The sequence below is a fragment of the Cheilinus undulatus genome, linkage group 1 (genome assembly GCF_018320785.1).
Source record: "Cheilinus undulatus linkage group 1, ASM1832078v1, whole genome shotgun sequence".
NCBI classification, from domain to species: Eukaryota; Metazoa; Chordata; class Actinopteri; order Labriformes; family Labridae; genus Cheilinus; species Cheilinus undulatus.
The window spans coordinates 8,771,985-8,798,226 of NC_054865.1; the positions used below are offsets into that span (position 1 = coordinate 8,771,985).

A 26,242-nucleotide genomic window follows, 5' to 3' on the forward strand; every position below is an offset into this window, starting at 1 on the left:
AGCCTGCACTGGGAGGGAGCAGGGTGTGCGGTGGATGGTGGAGGGGGTAGCTTCCCGTACCAAGGGGAAATGGGACTGTGATTTCAGACCAAATTAAACCACATCAAACAGGCCAGATCAAAGAGTGCACAGCCCTCGCTGTCTGTGCCAGTCTGACATCACGACAGGATGCCCCACCCCCCTGTGAGCACACCCACACAGACACGTTTCCCTTTTTCTAACCCACTGTTTGTCTTTTTTCATTCTTACTTTTCCTTAAGTTTCTTTTTTCCATAAAGGCTTGTATCAACTTTCAGTTCCTGTAAAAGACATTTAGACCTCATACTGATATAAAAACACCCACCCGCCCCCATAAACACAATTTTCAAGTGCTTAACAGCACCAAAGGTTAACCTGGATCAAGTGTAATGTAATATGTGTGAGGCTGAGGGGTGGGAGGATGGGGGAGCAGCATCCATTAGAGACACACATCGGAATTGTGTTCCCGGCTGCGCCAGTCAAACCCTTTGATGCTGCCTGATGCCAGTGGCTGTCAAGTGCTCTGTATACACTGTATGCATGTTCAGAGAGATAGCTCCATGAGGAGAAAAGGAGGGGTCGCTGCTGTTTTGGGGGATAAAGGAAAAGGTTGAATAAGGGTGAAAAAGGAGGGTGAGGGGTTTATTGCAGGGAGTGGGATGCTGGTGTGTCTGTAGACGGAGAATAGAGAATTGTTTTAGTGAGGGAGGTGAATCGAGGTGAAAAGAAGAACAAAGAGTGTGATGTGGAGAGATGTGTTTCATGTGCAAACCTGTTTTTAACAAAGGAGAACGAGTTGAAAAGGATATTTCCTCATCTGAGTCACTGATGATCACCTCTTTTTTTGTTTTACTTTTTAACACAGGAACATTCAAAACGTGTCGAAAAAAAATTAGTTAAAATGAGGTCATTTGCACATCAAAAACTCCAGTTACCATTCATAGTTTTTTCACACTTATGGGCTGATTCATAAAAAAGAATGCATGTCTTTTGCATGCTTAAAATGAGTCAAATGAGTTAAAAACGACACTGTCAACTACAAAAATCCCATACAAAAGGTAAAACTGCACCTTTATCCTGCACTGTAGAGCAAACAGCATCTCTGTGCAGTTCATTTGTATTTAAATGAACCACAACGCAGCCATTTAATGATGTAAAAAATGTGAAAATTATGCAAATAAGCCTCACTGTTAAAATAGTGTCTAATTCATAAATGCTGTCATTAACAACCAAGCACAGTTGAATGTACAGTGTGCAATATCTTGCCTAATAGTGTTCAGTGGAAATAACCAGGTTAAAATGAAGCATAGTTATTACTAAACCTATCGAAGTTAGCGTTTATTCACCTGAATCGTTAAAATGTTTTATTTTTATTAACTTAGAAAGGGCCTTTTATTAATGCATGGGGAGTCCCCTCCATGGACTCACAGTAATAAAAAAGGGACCAAGTAACAGCTTGTAAAGTCCATTGGTTTCCATAGTTACCACCAGAAGTGAGCATCACAATCTAGACTCTGCTAGATGTTGCTAATTTTCACAATTTTACATGCTGTACCTTTAAGAGTGACAATATTACCATCTGTTTGGAGCTGCTACTACAAAAATTCCACATGCAAACTTTCCAGTTATTAGGAATGCCATTCCATATGTGCATAACTTAAAAATGATTTGTGAATAGGCTTTTTAAAATGACTTGAAAACATACTAATAAGCAGGGGTTGAATCATTCAGGGGCTTTGAGTTGCTACACCCTTCATCCACATGTGTGTAGACAGCCCTGAGGCAGGGATGTGAGTGTTGCTGCAGAAAGCTTCTCTTCATTTAACTTATAGAGTGGATTCCTGTGTTTGAACAGAGTTAAGGTGTTCATCGATATGCATTCTCTGTAGACATTTATGTTTCTCTTTTCTCTGTGTTTCAGTGCTCCTACCCTGTGTGGGAGGACTTCAGCGCCAAGGCCACCAAGCTGCATTCCCAGCTCCGGTAAGTAAAACTACATAAATACACAGCACATACACTGTGTGTATCATTTTAGAACTTTACCCAACCTTTATATGACCTACGACTAGCAATGAGGATCGAAACCTGAGTCCACAAGGACCCGGTTCTGTGTTTTTGAAATACCCAAAAATCAATAACGTTTTAGCTTATCAATACTGCTATCGAGTCTCACTGGCTCTGGGACCTAACGTCATTCTAAGATAAGAGTGGTGTAAAAACATACAACAGTTCTTTCAAGGGGAACATAAACTAGAAGCACATTAATATTGTGCATCACATTAAACCAGAATGTACCTTCAACTGTCGGCTTGAGGAGAAAAGACACTTCCTGATGAGTCGCACGCAACCATATCTGCCTGCGCTGGGACTAACAGGCTCTCATAGCCCTCTCTTCAGCTGCTTTAGAACAGTTTTCTTCTTCAGCTGCTGAGATAAAAGCTGAAAAGTGCTCTAAAACTTTGAGCAAGTCCTGTTTGTTAACAATATCAATCCAGTGTAGAAATCCACAGTGGAATTGACAGAAATAAAGATAATTAGTGAACTTAACTAGTTGAAAGACGTAAATATGATATATATCAGGTAACCTCAGTAAATTAGATGGCTGTGTTCTATATGTTATGATGTGTTGAAATGTCACATAAAAATGGAGAAATCTTAATAAATACAGTTGTGAATATGAAGAATCTGTTTATATTTGAGGGGTATAAAATAGATGTTACAGACTGAATCATAGCTTTTTAACTCAAGCACTACTCAGCAAAGACCACTCGAGGGTACATATTTGTCTCCATTTTGTTTTTCCACCAAAGAAAAGTATCTGATAGTGGTATCGATGAGGACTTGGATCAATAAGGAGTATCCATAAGGGTATCAATATCAATAAAAATTAACGATCTCCATCCCTACCTGTGACATATACAGTTCAATTGAAAGGCAACCAAGTCTGTAAGGCATGTTTTGTTTATATTAGAGCATCCATTATTTTTGGATAGGAGTCTGACAGCAACACTTATGATGGACAGGTAACCAGCCAGGGTGTACCCAGTTTCTCAATCAGTCACTGCTGGGATTGAATTCAACCCCCTGTGAGCCTAAATGGAATAAGGGGTGTAGATAATGGATGAATGTGTTGATCTTATGTTAATATTTGGGTATAATAAAGAATGTGACTTTATCAGAATGACAGGTTTGCACATAGTAGGTGCTGATCAGGAGGCTAGGTTTTTACCTTAGCTTAATCCAGGGAAGGTGCCAGGATTAAAAATTTGCATGAGTCCATGTAATTTAGGATGGGCATATTAATATCAAAAGCTTAAACTTCCTCTCCATATGGATAATTTTGTTCTGAACATTCTTAAAGAAATTGCTGGAGATGTTTCAAACATTTAACCTATGATAGAGACAGCCTTTTGTTGTCATGACAAATTGAGTCATATCAATGTAGTGTTTGAGTAAAGCATGAAGTTCTTATTACCGAATGCAAAAATGCAATTCTTTTTTTAATTTTCTGCTTTGCTTTAGACCTTTAAATTAATCATCAGAGGACTGTTGTTTGACTTCTACATAAGAAAATTCTCTCTTCTAAGTGATTATGATGAATTATTTGTTTTGATTTGATTGTGGAAAGAGAGAGCAGGAAGGAGAAAGAGAAAGAGAGTGTACGGGAAAAGAACTGCACAGAGCATGGTCTTTCTTAGCTTAGATCAGAAATCATTTATTTTTTGCTTTTAAGACAATTTGAAGACATCCAGATCAGACAGGAACATTCAGCACGGCCTCCTGTCTTTCCTTTTTTTGTCTTGTAGTTTTTTTCTTATGTCATGAAGAAACTTAATAAGTTATCATAATATCATAATATGATAATTGCATGTGACTCATGATGGGATCAGTGGGGGAAAAGGTGGTGATAAAACCTTGAGAGGTTTTCTGTCTTTTATCTTGTGAGACTTGTCCCTCTCCTTCGCTGGTCTCTCTCTCTTTCTGTCCCTCATGGATCATTTGCTGTTCAGCTGAGAGACATGTGTGCCCATGAGCACACCTGCGCCAGTTTTCCAAGCATTAGCAATGTCATATAGACTAATATAATTGGTTTGACTTCACACCTGATAGCTGAATAATTATGAGTTTGCATATTTTAAATTTAAAGGTTTAGGTATTAGCAGCAGTGCAGGGGTTAGCACTGTTGCCTCACAGCAAGAAAGTTCCTGGTTCACTTCCTGGTCTGGGCCTTTCTGTACGGTGTTTGCATGTTCTCCCCGTGCACGCGTGGCTTCTCTCCGGGCACTCCTCCGACTCCCCGCTTCCTCCCACCACCAAAAACATGCTCACTAGGTTAATTGGTGATTCTAAATTGGCCCTAAGTGTGAGTGTGAGCGTGCCTGCCTGGTTGTCTGTCTCCACATGTCAGCCCTGCGATTGACTGGCGACCAGAGTAGGGTGTACCTCTCACCCAATGACAGCTGGGATAGGCTCCATGGATGGATGGAAGTATAAGCCAGGACAGTCTAGTATCTCCCAAAATTTTAGGGTGGGCCAAATCCAGATGGGCAAGTCAGTCGACCCAGGCCCATAAGGCCCGCCCATAATGTTGCAGCTGGCTGCTTTGTAGTTTAATCATTTTGATTATGCTAACCTAATGCCTGTCTTTAGATGAACTGCGACTTAGTCCAGCATTTCTAATAGCCCATCGTCATGCTACTTGCCTTGTCAAAACCAGTGGATAATTTCACCTAAGACAGAGACATGTTTTTATTTTTTTCCAAGAGTAAAATGTCTATTAAAAGCCTTCTTTCCTGCTCAATTAAACCTGCAGTGGATCTCAAAAGCAGAGTGACTCCAAACTTGGTTAAAAGTTCATTAAAAAAACCTATGACAACATACATTTTCTTAATTGTCATTCTCTGTCAGGGAACATGTCTTACAGTATCACAAGTGAGAAGTTAGCAAAGCTTGTGTTTTGTGTGCCCCTCAGAAGTTAACACAAGGTTAAATACACTGCTCAAAAAAATAAAGGGGACACTAAATAACACATCCCAGATCTTGATCAATGAAATATTCAAGCTTAAAATCTTTATTTAATACATGGTGAAATGTGTTGAGAACAAAATAACATAAGAACAAACAAATTCATTAACCCATGGAGGACTGGATTCAGAATCACACTCAAAATAAAAGTAGAAAAATCAGATCACAAGCTGAAATTCTTCAAGATGACTCAAAATGAGGCTCAGTAGTGTGTATGGCCTCCACCTGCCTGTATGCACTCCCTACAATGGCTGGGCGTGCTCCTGATGAGATGATGGACGGTTTGAGGGATCTCCTCCTAGACCTGGATCGGGGCATCAGTCAGCTCCTGGACGGATGTGGCAGTGGTGGATGGAACAAGACATGTTATCCCATGAGGACCCCATCCTGGTGGCCTCCCCAGATCAACACTGATCCCCTACCAAGCCAGTCATGCTGGAGGATGTTGCAGGCAGCAGAACGTTCTTCACCACGTCTCCAGTCTCCCTCAAGTCTGTCACATGTGCTCTGTGTTAACCTCCTCTCATTTGTGCAGAGCACAGGGTGCCAGAGGCGAATCTGCCAATTCTGGTGTTCTCTGGCAAATGCCAATCAGGCTGCACGGTGCTGGGCTGTGAGCACAGGCCCCACTTGTGGACATCGGGCCCTCATACCACCCTCATGGAGCCTGTTTCTGACAGTTTGAGCAGAAACATGCACATTAGTGGCCTGCTGGACATCATTTTGTAGAACTCTGGCAGTGCTCCTCCTGTTCCTCATGGCACAAAGGAGCAGATAGCGGTCCTACTGCTGGGTTGTTGCTCTCCTACGGCCCACTCCATGTCTCCTGGTGTACTGGCCTGTCTCCTGCCATCTCCTTACATTGATATGATTATGTGGTCCCTTTATTTTATTTTATTTTATTTTATTTTATTTTATTTTATTTAAATAATAATAATAATAATATATTGAATTTATATAGTGCCTTTCAAGAAACCCAAGGACGCTTTACAGGAACACATAGATTTTATTTTATTTATTTTTTTATCAGTGTATACCAAAACCCTCCCAGTTCAGAGGGGAGATCTGATTGGTCATCTGATTTTGCTGTCTTTTGATATTTTCTCAATCAGGGATCTCAATGCACCAATCAGAGAGCTGAAAGTAAAGATTATCCTGCCAAGCAACAGTAGCAGCCAAAATTTCTGATTGGGAGAAAAGCAGTTTTTCTGAATTTAACTCTCTACACACCATCAAATAAAAAAAAGGCATTTTTAAGGGATTTATTTCCTTGGACACATTCAGTTAAGGTCTTGATTGATGATTTAAGAAATTACAAAATAAATTTGCAGTGTTGCCTTTTGAAGACTATTTTAAGCTCAGTCCCTCTCAGAGGGCCAAGAGGGCCCTGGCTGTTCTCCACTGCTGGTTACTACCTACAGAGAGGATATCAGTGATTTAACATAGATGCAACATCTGTTTTTCTTTATCAAACCTGCTCTGCCAAATTTATCATCTAAACCAACAATGTCACCATTAACAGCACAGTTAACCCACCAGGCGCTCACTAAGGAAGGCTTGAACATTAGGTACATTATCTTAACTCCTGGTTGTTTTCTCTTCATGCAGAACCACTGTGCTGGCTGCTGTGGCCTTCCTGGATGCCTTTCAGAAGGTGGCAGACATGGCCACCAACACTAGAGGTAAGCCAACATCTGTGTGTTTCTGTGTGTGCCTATAATGAAGGTGACTGTCTGCTCTGGCCTTGCTCTTCTGTCAGGAATGTGTTTTAGATATCATCAGGCAGTGGACTAAATCCTCCTCTGACTGATGAAAGTCTTTCCAGCAGCCTCCAGATACACTTTGTTCACAAACTTCAAAGCTCCTCTCTGAACTGTTTACACACACAAACATTATGTAAGTATGATGAAGAGGCCACACAGTGTATTTCTGTAGCAGCAGGAGGTATAGCTTTGGACTTTTGGATGGAATTAATCTGGAATAAGTTGAAGTATGCTGCCGATACCATGGGTTGTTGGATGGTTGGAACAAATTGTTTGTAGAAAGTTTATCATCAGTTTGAAAAGTGAAAAATTAGTGCACTAACACTAGGCAATCATTACCGCACCCAATCACACTTGAGATCTAAAGACCAGTCAGTTTTACCAGTGTGAAAGCTCCATACTGCATACACTTTCTCAGCCCTGCTGTGGATAGAAGATGGTAATTGACAACTGCTCACATAACAAAGTGTGTAGCATGGATTTGTTGCTTTTATTTTGACTCTGTATTTTTCCGTTGTGTTGGCTCTGAATCTGTGTATCTTTTAAACTGTGTCATCTAAAGATGTGATGACGTTTCCGTGCTTGAGACAAGTTGGGCTTGGAGCAATGTGTGTGCAGACAGGTGGGGGACAAGCATGTTCAGCATGTGAGTGTGATCGTCTAGTGCAGTGTTACTCAATCCTGCTCTACCAAAGAGCCAAATTGTTGAAAAATACCTTTGCAAGAACCACAAAGTGGTTAACAGTGGCAAAATGGGCTAAAGGGGCAATAAAAATAAGTTAAAATGGTCAAAAAGTGGGTGAAAAGGGGCAAAAAACAAGTCCAAGGTGGAAAAATTGATCAAAATGCAACAAAAACGTGTTAAAAAAATGAGTGAAAAGTGACGAGAAAGGGAAAAAAAGCAGCAAAAAGGTGGTGAAAATTGGCAAGGAAACGCAAAGAGGGACAAAAATGGGGGGGGGGTGGTTGGCATTTAATTGCAAAAGGCAGCTTAAAGTGTTTGAAAAGTGGCAAAATAAAGGGGAAAGAAACTGCAAAAGGCAGGATGAAAGTGACCAAAACTTATGAAAATTTGCAAAAATGGGCAACAAGAGGCTTAAAGAGGTGTCAAAATGGGCTAAAAGCAGCAGAAATGTATTAAAATTGGCCAAAAAAAAGGATGAAAGGTAAATTAATTGCAAATGGAAACAGAGAAAAAGGTTGTAAATCAAGTTGAACAATTAAAATCTACTGTATAAGTGTGGGAAACAAACTGATTAAAGTGACTTGCCATGGATACGATAATTTCTGAGGTCAGAGTTTCCCTTTTTAAGGTTTTCTAGGGAATAATATTTCAAATGAATAGATTAAAGAGCCAAAAATCAACACAAAAGAGCCACATGTGGCTCAAGAGCCATGTGTTAACACTGGTCTAGTGTGATTGTGTCCTTAAACTTTTAAAATGAAGCAAGAGCTGAAATTGGCACAACCAAGCCCAAGCGCACCCTTGAACCACGAGGAGGAACTGAAATGAAGGTCACAGTTTCATTGTGACGCACTGAATAGACTTTGCTCGGGTAAAAATTTTTCTAACTGGAATTATCCATGAAAAAGCTGCTACAAGAGGACTCTCCCTCTCTCTCTCTCTCTCTCAGAAGTTTTTTCAGTCATTTAAAGACTAAGCAAACTAAAGTCGAGTTGGGCTCCTCTGTCTGACAGGATCAGACACCTTTAATGTCTCTGACTATGCTGAAAGCCTCAAAAACACCTCAGTGTGTTTTGCAACAGAGGAGCTGAGACCTTCTGCAAGGTGCAAATGTATTATAACGGAGTGAAAGACTGATGTAGTGAAAGTATGATAAAAAATTCACCCCTACGGATTTACTACTGCCATTACTACATTTAGAATAGAAAACAATCAAATAAGATGATGGTTTCAATCATGCCTGATTCAAAAAGGTGCCTATGTCGGCACTTCACGTAATGCCTGGCCATCTAGATCTAATCTAAAGGTGACCCATTTCACTACCACATACTTTTTAATTTTGCTTTTTTTATGCAGTCATTTGAACTGAAGCTCAAGTCAAATCCACCGGGGTCTAAAGTCAATGTACGATTAAGTATCCTGATAAAGCCATGCTTCAGGAAGACATGGTAAACCAGTAAGATTATCTAATATCAGATTATTTACTAATGAAGAGTTCATTACCATTACTCTAATATTTAAAAGACAAAATAATTTTTTTTGCTAAAACTTTATTTGTTGTTTTAATTCTAATTAAGTCATTTTGTAGAGCTGTCAAATGATTAATAATTGATTTTTATCAACCTTAGAACTTTGAAATGTTACTATTTCTGGGTTTTTTTTTTGGGGGGGGGGTTGTTTGGTGTTCATTTCAATATGATTCCATGATTTTATTGCTTCTGCCTTGGATGAATACATTATGTAGTCAAAAGTATAATGTTTTCTTTAAAGAATCTGTGGTTTCATGTTAAATGCTTGGGCTTTTCATCTCAAAAGTTCACTTCTCCTCATCAATGGTGTTGCTATAGCTCTGTGACACTCCTAAAACATGGTGTTGATATAGAGATGATTTATCATCAGGACTCTGCGCTTTGTGTTGTATGTTGAAGTTGACCAGGTACTTAGCATGTTTTCTGGCTGTTTGGCTTTACTGTAGATTGATGTGGTTTGGCAGTGGCCAGCACCAACAAACAGTGAGGCGGTGTATCTTCTTCTGGGATGTGTGGAAGCTGGACTGTAGCGTGGGCAGTGAAACTGCTCCGACTGAGAGGAAGCGATATGCTCTGCAGCACTTTTTGTGTAAATTGGAGGTCAAAGTAAAATGAGACATTATGATAAGTGGTGAACTTATTTTACATCTCTTGAGACAGTAAAGCAATAATTAATTTATTTAAATAAAAAGCAGTCCACTAGTTATGTCCACTATTTATGCATTAGTGCCGACAGCTCAATTTTTAGTAATTGAATCCTTTTTATCTCTATTTGGATACATTTTAATGAAAGGTCGGGGCTTGGTTTAGCTCAGTGGATAGGCAACCAGAGGCTATAGTCCTCAATGCAATAGTGGTGGTATCAATCTTGGAGCTGTTTGGTGCATGTCTTCTGCTTCTCTCTCCCTCCCAGAGAAAGTCTCTACAATCTGTAGCATATAGCTATAATCTTATCAAATGTCTGCATTGCTGCTCAGTCATCCAGGTTATAGATGTTGATCCTAATTGGTCAAATTGGACTTGGCTAAGGTTCTTGAAGGCATTTCTCTCTTCTAACAGGCTCTTCAGCTCTAAAACTGATGCATGGAAGCCCTTTGTTGACTATTAGTAAGCTAATCTGATCTGGGTGGCCACCTGAGAGTCATTGGTAGAGTAAGTGACCTAGCACTCACACCTTTATAGTTCCTGGGATTTTCTAAAGTACCACCCCTTGAGCTGGACTCTTAAAGGGATAGATTTTCTACTTTAGAACTAGATATAGATAATCTCAATCATCATACTGTGAAGATTAAAAGCACTGAAACGGCTGCTGTGTATGGCTTTCCCGTAGTGTGAACAGCCTACAGACTGAGTCGCAGTCAATGGATTGCACTTTGAGTTTTTCGCTTCACACTCGTGATATTTGGTGTGTGGGCTTAAGCTGGGCTCAGGTTCTTCTGTGTGTGGGCTGAGAACTGAGAAGGTCAGACAAACGCTCTCCACCCACTGAAGGCCATCTGAACACTGTGGCACCACTGATGCTGTGATACAGGGAACTTCTCCTCCTGCAGTGAATTATTAGATGCAGCTGCCAGACTGTGTGTGCGTGATGCTGATATGTGTATGTGTGTGTTTTCGGCCTCAGGTGGGATCTTGCAGAGGAGGATACAGGAAGAGACTCGTGCTGCTTTTACAGGCCAGACAGGAAATCACCAAGCTCTGTCAGCTCATTACACACACTGGCAGCCCTGCCACACACTCACAGGGACCAAAATAAAATATAAATGAAGTTTGCACGAAGATGCAGCGTGTGCATCAGAGGCTCTTTGTACTTTCTGTACTGATGAGTCATTCCTGCTTGAGTCTATTTGTCACATTGCTGCACAGAGCTCTGCTCTTTCTCCATCTCTGATGTTCTCTAATAGATTGGTTAAATGGATGGAGGCAGAAGACGGCACCAATAATGATGCTCTCTGTCTTTCTGCCTTTCTCTATATCAATGTGCCTCTTATTAAAGGGTGTGCATTTGTGGCTGTGCATGCATGTGTATATGAATCAGGCCCAAAGGGTACTGATGATCCTACGCTCCACTTTTGTACTGACTCTTTCATTTATGGGCTGCATTTGCTGTGTTTCCATTCAGCATGACAACCACATTTTATCTGCAACAAGAAGTATTCATCAGCTGAGTTACAGAGGGGAAAAGAGGCGATCTGAGGGGTTTTTGTGATACATTTCTGGAATCGTAGTGGCCGGTTTTCACTGTTTAGAGGTAATGTAGAAGCATGAATGATGCTGCTGTTGAATTTGGTAGAAATGGGATTTTTATTAGGATATTTAGTCATTTCTTTAGTCTGAAAGATCTATTGCTAAGCAAATATTTATGTGCTGATAAGAACACTTGACAGATATGTCCATAAATAGTGACGGGAGGAAGCATTTCCATTTTTTTTTCTTTGCATATTTGTCACACTTAAATGGTTAAGACCATCAAAAAGAATATAAAACCTGCAGTCTTTAAATGATCATTTCATTTATTAAAGGAAAAAGCCATCCATACCTACCTGGCCCTATGTGAAAAAGTAACTGCCTCTAAATCCCCTCCTAAATAACTGGTTGCTTCACCCTTGGTGGCAATAACTGAAATCAACTGTTTGTGATAACTGGCAATGGGTCTTTCTCATCACTGTGGAGGAATTTTGGCCCACTCTTCTTTGCAGTCACGCCACAGAGTTTCAATAGGATATTAGTCTAGACTTTGACTAGGCCACTCCAAAACCTTCATCTGTTTTTTTTAAGCCATTCAGAGGTGGTGGCTGGTGTGTTTCGGCTCATTGTCATGCTGTATAACCCAAGTGTGCTTCAACTTGAGGTCACAAACTAATGGCTGGAAATTTTCCTTAAGGACTTTCTGGTGGAGAGCAAAATTCATGGTTCCATTAACTACGACAAGCCATCCAGGTCCTGAAGCAGCAAAGCAACTCCAGACCATCACACTGCCACCACCATGTTTGACTGTTGGGATGATGTTCTTTTCATCAAATGCTGAGTTAGTTGTACTCCAGATGTAAAGGGACACAAACCTTCATAAAAGTTTTTCCCAAAAGTCTTTGTGTTCTTTTTGGCCAGCAGTGGTTTTGCTATTGGAACTCTTCCATTTTTGCCCAGTCTCTTTCTTATTGTTGAATCATGAACTCTGACCTTAACTGAGTCCAGTGAGACCTGCAGGTCTTTAAATGTTGTTCTGGGTTTTTTTGTGACCTCCTGGATGAGTCGTTGATGCGCTCTTGGAGTCATTTTAGTAGGCTGGCCACTCCTGGGACAGTTCACCACTGTTCTAAGTTTTCTGCATTTGTGGATAATGGAGTCCCAAAGCCTTGGAAATGGCTTTGATAGATGCCAATGATTTGTTTCTTTCCTGGGAAATGAAACATTGAGGAGCAGTGGTGGACTTATTTTGCATCTCTGTGGTTACATGCAGATGCAGCACTGGCTTATCCAAATTTTGCATAAAGGGAACAAGTTAATTTGATATAATAAAATAATTCCACTAATTATGGACCTCAGTTCCATTGTGGTTAATGCATTTATGCTGACATCTCTAATTCTAACAAAACCATGACACAGACTTTTCATTTGACAACAGGGGACTGTGTTAAAATTTTGAAAAAGGGTATATGTCACATTTGATATAACAAATCCTGTGTTGTTTTGGAATTTGCAATTGAAAGAAACAAGGAATTAAAGATTACATTACATTACATTAGATCCTGCTTCAATAGATGTAAACATTTCAGGACCTGTTGTTTTATTTTCCAGTGTTTTGGAGCATATATACACGCTAACTTGATCTTTTAGCGCAAAGCATTTCTGCTGCTCTAGTACAGTCTTTGAGAGCCAATAGTCTTGTTATAGCATACTAGCTTTGTTTTTTTTAAAGATTTATTTTTGGCCTTTATTGGATAGGACAGTGGATAGAGTCGGAAACAGGGAGGAGAGTGGGGAGAGACATGCAGGAAATGGTGCCACGGGCCGGATTCGAACCTGGGTCGCCTGCGTACATGGTGAACGCCTTGGCCACTCGACTACCGGCACGCCCCATACTAGCTTTGTTTTATTTCCAAATATTCTGATGAGGTCTGATAAAGAAGGAATAGCCTACACAATAACAAATTCATCTTCCATTTTCAGGGATATTACCTGAGAGTGGCAGAAAATACTGGGCATGGGGAAAATAAAATCTAGATCGTGCACTTTCTTGTGCTTTGTAACTTCAATTTTTTTTTCTTCTAATAGATAATTTAAATATTTCCAATAAAGTAAGATTATCTGGTTCATACACAGGCCTTGTTTTCTGCCAGGTCTTTGAAGTATAGGCAGAAATACGTTCAGTTTTCCTCTCACACTGATGCAGTCAAAGAGGCCGCTCAGAGAGTGACAGAAACAGTTTTGCTTGTTTGTGTGGGAGTGATTTAACAAGTAGGTGAAATCCAGCAGCAGGAAAAGTGAAAGTGTGAGTGAATTCCCTGGGAAGCGGTGAGTCTGAGTGCACTTTTAGACACGGTCCAAACAGTCACTTTTCCTCTGCTCTGTTATGAGTCTGTGTGCCGTGGGTTTGCGATGATTGAAGAACTCCTCTTCATTGTTGCTCCAGTTTCAGGGAGGAGACTCAGACCTACAAACACAGTCAGACACAGATGTCCAGTCTAGACAAACATTCAGTCCTTCATTTTTAAGCTTTAAAATATGAACGATTTTCTTGCCCGTTTCCTCTTGGCCTGTTAAAGTGTGAACATTTTCTGCTGAAAAGCTGACAAGCTGTTAAAAAAGCACTTTAAAAGAGAGAGTGTCCAAATTCAGCCGTACCTCCATCTGTAGCTCTTAGCTGCCAGCTTTACTGATCTCTTTTTTAATTGAGAATTAGACCACGACTCTATTGTCTCTCAGTTAGGATGATACTAATAATTCTGCCCAGCACAAGCAAACAACGAGACTCTCCCCCCAGAGAGATGCTGAGATTTGAGCTTTGTTTGATTTCTATTATTTTTACTTCTTATCATGGGAAAAAGAAGCAACCAATGTATGGATGTGTGTCTGCTTAGGATTTATGAACATCATAGACATTTTTCTGTATATTTTTAATTTCAGGCACACATTTGACCTCATTTGAGGGGATCTGGTTTGGTGGCCTCAGGATTGGGTCTCTGCTTTTTGCAGATGATGTGGTGAAGCAGAAAAGCGTGGAATGCTCTCTCTAGGTTGGGAATGAGATCCTGCCCCAAGTGGAGGAATTCAAGTATCTCGGGGTCTTGTTCACTGGTGAGGGAAGAATGGAGCGGGAGATTGACAGGCTGATTGGAGCGGCGTTGACAGTGATGCGGTCTCTGCATGAGTGGAAAGGCAAAGCTCTCAAATTACCAGTTGATCTGTGTTTCTACCTCTCAACTATAGTCACGAGCTGTGGGTAGTTACCGAAAGAATGGGATCACGGATACACGGCGGCTGAAATGAGTTTCCTCCGCTGGGTGTCTAGGCTCTCCCTTAGAGATAGGCTGAGAAGCTCAGCCATCTGGGAGGGACTCAGAGTAGGACAGCTGCTCCTCCGCGTTGAGAGGAGCCAGATGAGGTGGTTCGGGCATCTGGTCTGGATGCCTCCGGGACGCCTCCCCGGTGAGGTGTTCCTGGCAGGACCCACTAGGAGGAGGCTCGCGGAAGACCCAGGACACGCTGGAGAGCCTATGTCTCCCGGCTGGCCTGGGAACGCCTTGGGATTCTCCGGGAAAAGCTGGACAAAGTGGCTGGGGAGAGGGAAGTCTGGGCTTCCCTGCTTAGGCTGCTGCCCCGCGACCTGACCTCGGATAAGCGGAAGAAGATGGATGGATGGATGGACATTTGACCCTCATTTTGGATCCTGACCCACCAGTTGAGGGCCACTGGTCTAGTGTATGGCCAGTGAAAATTTAAAATAAAGACAGTCAATAGAATTTCAATCAGGCCTATTAAAACCTTCAGGAAACCTTTTAATGTACAACTTAAAGGTCTCATATGCAGTGTAATTAAGTATTAATCATCATTAAAAAATTACTTTATTTCAAACAGATCTTTCTTTGTAAACATGTCCGACCTCTACTCTCATCACCAACATGTCCTATCTGACCAATAACCAACTCTAAAAACAGTGATGACAATTATCTTTTGCATTTCCTTCTTATTCATGATATAATCGATAATTCTGTCTTTTCTTAAGGAAGGGAAATAAAGGGAATAAAATTTAGAATTATGATGGACTGATTTATCTGTATCTATTGCTTGAAGTCTAACCTAAACTGTCATCTGATGTATGTTCCCAGATTCTTCCAATTTAATAAACTAATGAAGCTCAACCGTGATCAGCTGATAGACAGCTGATCCCAGTTATCGCCTCCCAGCTCCCACAGCCAATCACAGGTCTATCTCTTGACACAGGGGTGTATTTAAATATGGCGTTTGTACTTGCATCAATGCTGATGCACCACACTGCTGCTGCTGGCAAAGATCAACCTCCTCCCCAGCCTCATCATATAAAGGAGGCTGCTATAAAGCATAGAGCTTGTTGCACCCTCATATTCAGATTCATGGATTTATGCACTTGTACTTATTTTATTGTATTCAGTACCAGTTGTCATAAATGCTTGACTAACCCAGGGAGCATCTTTTGAGCTGAGCCTTCTCTGCCAGAAAAACTGTTTATCCATTTTGCAATAAAATGAATGATGAGTGTTCCAGACTGAATACAATGCTTAACAAATTTATTAGACCACCCTAACCCTAACCAAAGTAAAGTTTATGCCACAGCTGCCCTCAATCAACAGCATTGGTAATAACCAAAATCATTTTTTATGTTTCTGCAATGGTTAATACTAGGGGTGCAACGATACAAAAAAAATCACAGTTTGGTTCGGTTCGATACGTTTTTGTCACGGTTCAATACTTTTTCGATACAAAAACAGAGAAATTTCCATGCCTTTTTTTACTTGTTTATTGAAAATTAAATGTATCTGGTGCAGCTATACCTGACACATGTTCTGCTGTGCAAAACATATCCACTGAGCTTTCAGCACAGAGTGCCTCGTCAGAAGTTGATAAAATAAATATAAAATTGCGTATTGTTCGATCCAGTGGTCACGGTTCGTTACGCACTGTATTGAACGGTTCAATACAGATACATGTATTGTAGCACTCCTAGTTAATACACCAATATGTAGAAGCTCTTTAACCCAAATGATATTTTTAATGCTAAAATATAATTATTATTGTTGTCCGTGAATTTTTAAATTTACCGATTTACAAAAAAATGAAAAAATAGTAAAGCACATTAATATTTCTTGATTAATATGTCAAATTACAGTTACTTGCATTCCTGAACAGAAAAATTTGTTTTAGTGGTTGAATGTTATGCTTGATTCATTTCTGACTTCTCAGAGAAGCCCAGTGAGCCGGCTCAAATTTGGGTGAATTCAGTTTGAAATCCCTCATTCCTGTTCAAAATAGTAAAACGTGGAGAGCTCACTGAAAATAAAAGAGTCCGCATTAAAACTCTTCATGATGCTGGATGGTCTTTGAGAAAAATATGACAGGTGGTCTAATAAATTTGTTCAGCACTGTATATATAAATGTGTTTCAATGCACATGTTACTTAGATTCAGATGTGGTGTATGTAAGACTTGACTACCTGGTAAAATGTATGTTGAGTGCTGGTGAGGAGGACAATGAAAATGAAGTTACTGTAACATAAAAAGAGGGAAATATAATAAGAAAGATGAGAGAAGGAGAACAATGCAGCCATGTGACACTACCCAGAGTGGATCATACAACAATGGCAGCCTTGATGTGGAATTATCTCTTTAAGTTATTAAAATCTAATGTGTGTCTTGATATTACACACATAGAAAAGACACTGGTTTTAAACTACTAAGGTCGACACGGCTAAATAAACATGGTTCTTTCTAAGATTTGTCTCCAGGTTTCAGGCATTGTTGTGGGAAGCAGACAGACTCTACATTCAGTTGGGTCTATTTTACTGAAGACAAACAGATGCATACCTCTGTCTATTTTTACTGCTTCACTTACAGACTGCGCTGTCTTTATTCCCCTGATGATACCGATGTTGTTGTCTGCGATGATGCCTCTGTATGTCTGACTCTCTCTCTCTTTGTATTCTGCACAAACTCTCTCTGCAGCAGCAGCAGTAAAACCGGGGTCATTCCCAGGACTGCAACTATGCACTGTTGGCACACAGAACAGCAGTAAAGTGCCACTGTGTGTGTGTGTGTGTGTGTGTGTGTGGGTGTGTGTTGGTGAGAGAGAGAGAGAGATGATGAGGATGATGATCTGATGGTACAGAATGTCTCACAGTTTTATTGCCAGACTGCCTGCCTGCATCTTATTACAAGGTCTGGTAATGAAAATCATAAATCTTATTAATATACACTCTGCTACTCTTTACAAAACACACACGCACACAAAATTTGCATGCATACTTTCATGCATGCAAACAGCTGCAGCAGCTTCCTTTTAAATTGGAATTGCATCAAATTAATTTAAGAATAATATTTAGAGCATGTTCAAAATGTGGTCAGACAACAAGAACAAGTACAAAACTATTTCAACCATTTCAGTTTTTCAACGAAATGAGACTATAGGTTAGGGTAGGGCCATCCCACCTGCTTGTTTTGTAGGTTTATTTTTTTGTGTGTTTCTGCACTCAGCAGTGCATGGTATAAAGACACTCAAATACAATCACTTGACTTTGGAAATGTTTCACTTGATATTCCAGATTATAGCAGGTGTTGCTGCAAGTATGGAGGCTTATCGTGGACAAGCATATATTGCAGTTGTTTGCAGCCGGTCCTCAGGACCCACCACCAACTCTAATTAGAAATGGCTGCCCATGGACATGTTTGATTTTGGACATTTGGGTCATGATTTTGTGTAAAGGAGGTAGTGGTGGCTGGACCAGCTGAGAATCACTTGTTGAAGTGACTGCAAGCCTGTAAACAATGGCGGCCGGTGAAGAGGTTAACATGGATGCTGTAACAGCCTTTATCACTACTAGACAAGATCAGTTTTATTAAAAGTAGATATATAAATTTTCAAACTATTGGTGTAAACTTTGAAAACATTGAAACTAGAGAAAAGCAGCTCTGTCTTTATGAAATGTAAGACATAACATATTGAATTCAACAGGCACTGACAATGCTTTTGGAAAAACTATCTGCACAATTTCCATCTATTATATGAAGATTGGTAAATAGAGAAAATATTTCTTGTACTCAGCAGTTTCCAGCATAAATGAACTGCTCATTTTAGTGCCTGCTTTAAACTCCTAACATCAATTTGAATTTTGAGCAGCATTGACAGCAGTAACACCTGCTAAACTGGCTCCAATTAGCACTCTGACTAGACTTGTCCTGTTTTATGTGGTTTGAGGGGTTTTTAAAGAGTTATTCTTGTCCGTACAGAAAAAGTAAAATGCGACTGCTTCATATCTAGCTTTCTAGTTTTTAGCTGGATGATGCAAAGCAGGTTCACTTTCTGCTTCTTTCCTACCCACTGAACACTTGATGGGTGAAAACATTCTCCAGCTGTACATGAAATCAATTTTGATTATTTTCTACCAAGCGAGAAGTGTGCAGAAAAGTGTGCCTGAAGTTTATCTCAGCCACAAAAAGTGAAGAAAAGAGGCCCTGAAAAGTCGTTTCAAACTTGTTCCTTCTGTAAAAGCAGAGGAAGTGAGCTGGGGGGGCAGGAAGCTTTAAGGTTTATGGTAAATGTGGTCTTGATTTGGAGAAACACAACCACTAATAACACCACCGGTGTGACAAAAAGGCTTCCAGTGTTTCCGGGCGTTTTTTATGGTCATTTCACTAAGGTAGGAATTTTAATTTGAGATTTATTGGTGTTAAACTCTGCTGCACACAGCACATTTAGAAGTCCACACCAAGAAGAAGAGCACATTGATTTAGAGTGAAAAGGAAGCTCAGATTGGAGGCACAGAGGGGAGCTGTGAGGAAATGATGGTAAATGTCTTTAAATGAAGCAGAACAGCTGAGGACTGTTGGAGAACATAGAGGAGTTAGACAGGGAGCTCCATGTTTGGGTCACTATTGAGTGTAAAAAGCTATAAAGACAGGAAATGGACAAAGGATGGTTGTGTGACATTGTGAGGACAAGTTCAGGCCAGAGCTGTTACTGTGAACATAAACGATAATAAAGTGTGCAGATTATAACTTTATAATAAATCAGCAGGGTCCTGTTTGACTGATTTTTGCAGGAAGTTGATGCTGAATTCCTGATTGATTTATTTTAGTTTTTTAACTTTTACTTTTAGCTAGTTACTTCTGGTTTAAACCCATTTCTCATGAGTTTATCCACAATTTTAGCTTGTTTCACCATGGCCTCAATGGTTTTTAAATGTCACTTATTTTAAACCTTTAAGACAAGTTTATATTGGTCTCGGAGGTCCCTAAAATATGCCTGTGAAGTTTGTTGCTGAAAAAATTCTTCAGTATTGGATTTTTGCATGTCTAAAAACCCCTCTGTTTCAGCCCTGCCAAGAACGAGCTGTTTCTGTGTCTGTGGCTATAGCCAATCAGGAGGCAAGCTGACTGAAGGAGGAAGCAAAATGAAAAAACACATCAATGGCAGCGATAGTAAACGGGTGGCATGAAGTTAGAAAAATGTCAGAAATGGAGCAGTAACTTTTTGATTTGTTGACGAATCATCAGTATGTACTGTATAACAAGCCACAGGCGCACTGACAAGAGAGGGAGCTGCACCGAAATGGCAACCACAATGGACTTAGCATGTAGCTAAATCCACATGAGATCTGGCATTTGAGAGATGAAGCCAGGCTGAGACTCTGCTAGTCTGCTAACACAACCTGTTATTGTGGTGTGTGGAGTTGACCTTCTCGTTCTACACCACACACTATACAAACATAACAGTAAAATCAATGACTATATGTTGTGTGGAGTCTCAGATTGAAAAAACCTGTTAAGATTTAAAAAATCTTTATGTGAAGCAGGCATTACAGTCATAAAACAGAGCAGTTCCAGATCAACTGATCCCAAGTCACAGAACAGAGGCTCATGAGTCCAAACATCTTCAACCGGATGCATCTTAGTCTAATTTCTTGAAACTAGGGCTGGGCAATTAATTGCAAATTAGATTAAATCACAATATGGCCTGCTGCAATTTTCAAATCACAGAAGTTGCAATATTTCTTTTACTTGAAATGTGTCAAAATGCCAGTTTAATTAAATCAGTTTTTACAGCGGCAGAAATTTCATGCACATTATGCAAACATTCAAGTGTCATTTTTTTTTTGTAATGGCTTACAAAAATCCTCATTTTTGTGTTTTATGTATATTTTTCTTATTCAAAATGAGTGACATATAAATATTAATGCCCTTTAACAAAGCAAATGGCGTCACATTTGCAATGCGAACAAAAATAGTTAGCTCATTCTGTCTAAAACTGATGAAGCCTGGCAATACTTCATGAAAGCTGCGATCAGCTGGTAGCCAGCCTCACCTCCCCCACCCCAGCCGCCTCCTTTATAGCCTAAAGCTTGTTGCACCCCCACGTTCAGATGGTTCATTGCTTTGGAAGTAATTACATAGTTTTCAATACACATGGTCTTATTTATGGAATTATTTGTTGCTTGAATTTGTCAAAAAATACATAGAATTAACCAAAGAATAATCGCATGTAAAATTGCAATCTCAATATTTGGGAAAAAAAAAAAAAAAATCACAGTTGGGTTATTTTAGCAAATCGTTCAGCCGTACTTGAATCTACTTTTAAAAAGATTTCAGTGGACCAGCTCCCCAAGCACACCATTTTCCTACAGTTGTTCCAGCCTGCAGGAACAGCGTACCTGAAAATTCTTTGACTCATTTACCCACTTCAAGATGCATTCTGGGAACAGATAGCAACACTTTTCATATGAATAAAACCACACAAGGAAGAAAATAAGATGGTTTATCGCCTTACAAAGAATGATACACAGCAGTGATTGGTCAATGAAGGCCACCAACTCAAAGACACTGAGTGCAATATGTAATAGTGATGTTACACAGTGTTAAGATACAGATATCAACCAGCAACAAAACAAGGAAAATCTCAGCTTAACTGGAATAAATCAGAGAAACAGGAAATGATGCCACATGTACAACATAATAAAAGGAAATTTAGAACAAAGGAGGCAAGAGATGCAGTTAGAGCGGCCTAAATAGTCAGTCTTTTTTCCTTGCTGTAAAGCTTTTCTGCTAGTGTGAATGTGCGCATTTATTCAGCCTAATAGAATTATTCAGTCCTCTCTTATTAACTAGAATGCTGCCTGGAAAGCACCACATGCTGGCTGCACTGATGACTCCCCTTGTGGGAGGAAGAGAGGTAACGCTCAGTCGTAAGGCCACTTAAGTTAATACAATAACACACACATTGCACATAAAAACACACACACGCATGCAACTCAGCACGAATGGTTTCCCTTATTCAGCGTGCAGCGTGGCACTCCTCTGCAAGAATTACCTGCTTGTTAATGGCGATAACTCCCACAGTCACCCCTACACATGCAGCCCTGATGCTCATACTTATTAGCTCACAGGCTTGTGTGAGTGTAAACATGGAGGCCCTGCTCTGAGCATGCCAAGCAATTGTGACCACACACGCAGAGACACACATGCATGGTTCAGCCTGGGTAATGACACGCTAGTGAACAATAATCAACCCTGTTTTTCCTAAAAGAGCACGCAGAAGGTTTACACCATAACAAACTGTTTATTTGATCTCAGTGTGGGACATTTGTATGCATATATCTGCTGTTTGTGTTGCATTCGTGTCTCCCTGTTTTCCTGCTCTGACTCTGACATGGATCTGCCTCCTCTTCAGCCAATCACAGACAAGAGGGATCACATTTACGAGCATGGTTGCCAGGCAACAAGGGCAGAGAGAAAGAGAAAGAGAGAGAGAGTGTGAGAATGAGATGGAAGTGGTGGCAGAGAAAAAATAGCCATGTTGTTGCCAAGAGGAGAGGAGAAATCTGAGGGAGAAGGCTTAATTGTGTTTCACAGATAGCATGCATTCACGGTCAGCTGGAGATTCTTTTGATCTGACATGGATGATCATGCAACCAGAGTGGTTAAACTGGGTTTAAACTATACGTGACTGGGTTAGCACGAGGCCCAGTCAGCCACTGACCTAACTTTAACCCCCTGAAGTAAGTATGGACCATAATCACTGATCAGTTATGCGTTTTCTATAAGTTTTTCTCCGTCTAAGATCCTGTTATGTTCCCTACACGCTGCTTTCTTTGTGTGTAGAATTTTAGCATTTTCATACTCACCTCTAAAGGAGCTCAGCTGATTTGTGATGCAGATGAAACGGTAACTTACCTGCAGTTTCCACATGGAGTGCCTCATTCAGGCTGTGCTCCTGAAGCAAATTAGGGATGCACCGATGCATCAGTTAAACCAGCAGTTCCCAAACTTTCTCTGCTTGGTCCCTCTTTGGTGGAAACGACTCATCATATGATCTTGGCTTTTTTTGTAGATGTAATTTATGATGTAGATTCATTAATCACCCTACATTTGTAACAGTGCAAGATAGTGTGCAATAATTTTGTATGGCCTCGTTGAATCCCCCCGTCATTCCTTCGGCCACACCTGGGGCCATGGATCCCACAGTTGGAACCACTGGGATAAACATCAGTATGGGCTGGTATCCACCCTGTTTCCAAACATTGATCCCACAACCAAATGCTGTGGCATGAACACATATGAGTTAACAATATTTATCTATGGTATCCAATGTTTTTGCATCCCGTCAATCTAGCTTCTGAATCAAATAAGAGATTTTTGTACAGGACAGAAGAAGTGATCAGTTACACAAATTCTTACACCTAAAGAAGTGATGGAACAAACATGGGCTTATTGCTGTCAAAATACACATCCATTTGATTTATTTTTATTGTTTAATGCCAAAAAGAATAGCCCAAAATACAAGTATTATTACCAGAAGACATTTGCATAAACCATTCACATGGGTGCCCCCCTGAGGGCGTCCCAGACCCAAGGTAGGAAACCAAGGAACTTCAGTATATTCTTATGGTTAACATTAGTATTGACTCTGATTTTCAAATAGTGTATCTCTAGGGAAAATCAAGGTCTTTCTAGTCAATGTTTGGGGATCTGACTCCAGCACATAGTGCAAGCACCACTCTGGTTGTATCCCTATGACTCTGAGATAGGTGCTTAATCTGTTTTGGACAAGGCCGCTTGCCCTAAGGCCAAAGTAGATCAGTCAAACAGCGAAGGATGACAGGTGTACCAGGGCTGGACTTGGAAGAAAATTTGTGACTAAACTAAAGCGGCACTGTAAATTGTTAACGTATTGACAACCAAAGTAATAATGTTATACTGATGACAGCAAATAGCAGCAATAATAGCATTCCAGGTGAGGGGCCAGTGGTAGCCAGGTCCAACCAGGACCTTTTGGCCACTCCAGAATCTTTAAATTGATAGGCTATTTGCCTTGTCAACCACTAACCAGCCACATGAGCACACTTGATCACTAAGAATATCTTAACCTACATTGGATTGATTTTACTAACTTTAATAATCTTTAGGTGCAATAAATGAAAGTTCTTCTGTATTTCTTGATGTGGCCCTTTGTGGAAAAAGTTTAAACGCCCCGGGCCTATTCTGATACCATAATAATAATATCGTGCATTCCCACTATTAAGGGCTTTATGTCTAGTTAGGGCCTGAGCACTGAGGTCGAGTTTGTCATTATTATTTCAATTTTTCGGAGCTTTTTTGGGCCCCTTAACATGCTCAAAATGAAAAAAAGGCAAACATAAGTTCTGAAATATGTGAGGTTGATATAGGTTGCACAGAGGACCCTCAAAAAAATTGCCTCAATAGCATCACCTTTAGTGCTTCTATGGAACAGCCCCAAAAGAGACTTTGACCTACAGTTATGAAATTTGGTGTGTAGATTCAGCTCAGGGAGCTCAACAAAAAAGTCACCTTGAGCAAATCTCTAACTCCAACAGGAAATTTTTAATACATTTGCAGGATAAATTTGAGGTGTTTTTGGCTTGTTCCAGGGATCATACTTGTTGTCCTTGTGAAATTTATGACTTATCGGTTCACTGCCAAAAATTTACCAGATAACTCTTTACATGATTTTTGAGAATTCAGTTTGGCACTTTATGTTAAAAAATAAAAAAGTCAGGAAGTATTATGAAACACTTAACCTACAATACCTACACTTAACACTAAGAAAATCCCTTAAACCCTTTTTCTTTCTTTCTTTCTTTCTTTCTTTCTTTCTTTCTTTCTTTCTTTCCTCCCTTCCTTCCTTCCTTCCTTCCTTCCCACCCTTGCCTCTCTTGTCCCAGTGTAAGTAGGCCAGGGCTGAGGGGCCTAATGTTGTGGAGGGCTACAAAAAACATTATTGTCTTTAATTAAGCCGCAGCCACAGACTGCGTCTATTTCCCTCCCTACAGCCCCCCATCTCTCTCTCTCTCTGTTTTTTCTCACACTTTTTCCACTTTTTTCTCACTCCTCCATCCTCAGTGCTTCTTCACCACAACTCTCCTCCTCCATCCTCGGCTTCCTCTCACTTCCCCTACACGTTTCTCCCATCAGACCCCTCCTCCCGCCATCCCCTCCTCCCCTCCATCTCTCTCTCCGTCTCTGGCAGCTCTCGAAGGACATTTCCTGATGTCACAGTGCAGCTTTGTCCCAGAGGTCAACGGCACAAGACATGCTCTGTTGCACACTCTCACACACAGATACATGAACACACACATTTGCTCAGTAAGCATGGGAAGCTGAGCTCGGTGTGTCCTGCTGCTCTGAGGCCAAGTCTGTTTAATGAGACAAGAGGCTGGACTCACGAGTGGTATAAAAGTGGCAGTGTGTATGTGTGAGAAATGTGAGCAATCACAGGCGTGACATCTTCACAGTTTTAACTGTGAGTCATGGAGCTTAAATTTGGTGTTTGGTGTAATTTTCTTTATCAGAAGTAACTACTGAATTGTCAAATACTGAGAAGATATTTGCAGTGCTAAGACAGAGCTGGCTATAGGCTGTGCATGTGTGTTTCTGTGTATGTGCATGCTTGCATGCATGCATGTGCAGAGTTAGTGAGTTAGGTGTTAATCCGCAGCATTAGCAGCCATCAGCCAGGCGTGATGACTGGTGAGGTTGCTGCTGGCTCAGCTGGACACAGCCACACATCAACACACAGACACAGATATATGCACATGCTTGTTCAGCTCCAGTGACTAAATATGACTGCATTTATTCCTTTATCTATTTATTTATTCACCCATTATTCTTTTAGCATTTATTTCTTCATTTATTTATTCTTTTACATCCCCAGGTTTTTTTTCGTAAGAAAGTTCCTTTAGGCAAACCTACTTCTGATTCATGGCCTGCTCTTAAATTGCATTATTGTTATAACCTGTGTTTTTAAATTGATGAATTTATAATTGCTCTTGAGCTGGAGGCTTACACATCTTTATTCCTATAAATACAGACAAATGCCCCTTTTTAAGGACATGCAACTGCAGGGGTGTGTGCAAACACGGACAGCACACGAATGAGAAGAGAAATGGAAAGATGTCAGTAAGAAGAGACACAGTTTAGTAAAAGTTAGATAACGTTTGAACCATAAATCATATCCACTTTTTTTTCCTCTGGAAGCCCTCTAACCTGACACCCCAGATGGACATCCATCTGGTAAACCTCTCATAGATGGTGTTTCAGAAAGGGCAGAGCCTTTGAAAAAAAAAAAACTCAGAGGGTGATTGGATGAATATTCTGTCTGTCACATCTTTACGGCCAATCAGAGCAACAAAACACATGGCGTCATAGCCCCAAACCGAGGTGTGCCGCTGCTGAGGAGTAAACTCCATAGAGAGCTGCATGACACGAATCATGGCGACTGTAGACATGTCAGTAGACGACTTTTGTCATTTTTGAAAAGAAAACAACTCACTGCTGTTCTTTGTTTTTCTGTTAGTGAAGAAATGTCGTCAACTTCTGATAAAACTTACACTTTAGCAGCATTCAGACTAATGTCTTCCACCATAAATGCACTGGTCTCTTGTTCCTGCTTGCTAACGTCAGGACTCTGCTGGGCCTGAAAGTACTGCCCCTCGTCACTGATTAGTACTTTCCTAACTG

At 40.4% G+C, this 26,242-nt stretch overlaps 1 protein-coding gene across 5 annotated transcripts in view; it reads left to right on the forward strand.

The window, feature by feature from the left end:
- mtss1lb (MTSS I-BAR domain containing 2b) overlaps window positions 1-26,242 on the forward strand; it is a 135,333-nt gene that overhangs the window by 41,860 nt on the left and 67,231 nt on the right. For all 5 annotated transcript variants that reach the window (XM_041791072.1, XM_041791099.1, XM_041791080.1 and 2 more), the window contains exons 2-3: window positions 1,940-2,001; window positions 6,652-6,725. In XM_041791072.1, the coding sequence (XP_041647006.1) occupies window positions 1,940-2,001; window positions 6,652-6,725 (136 nt within the window). The remainder of the gene's footprint in view (window positions 1-1,939; window positions 2,002-6,651; window positions 6,726-26,242) is intronic.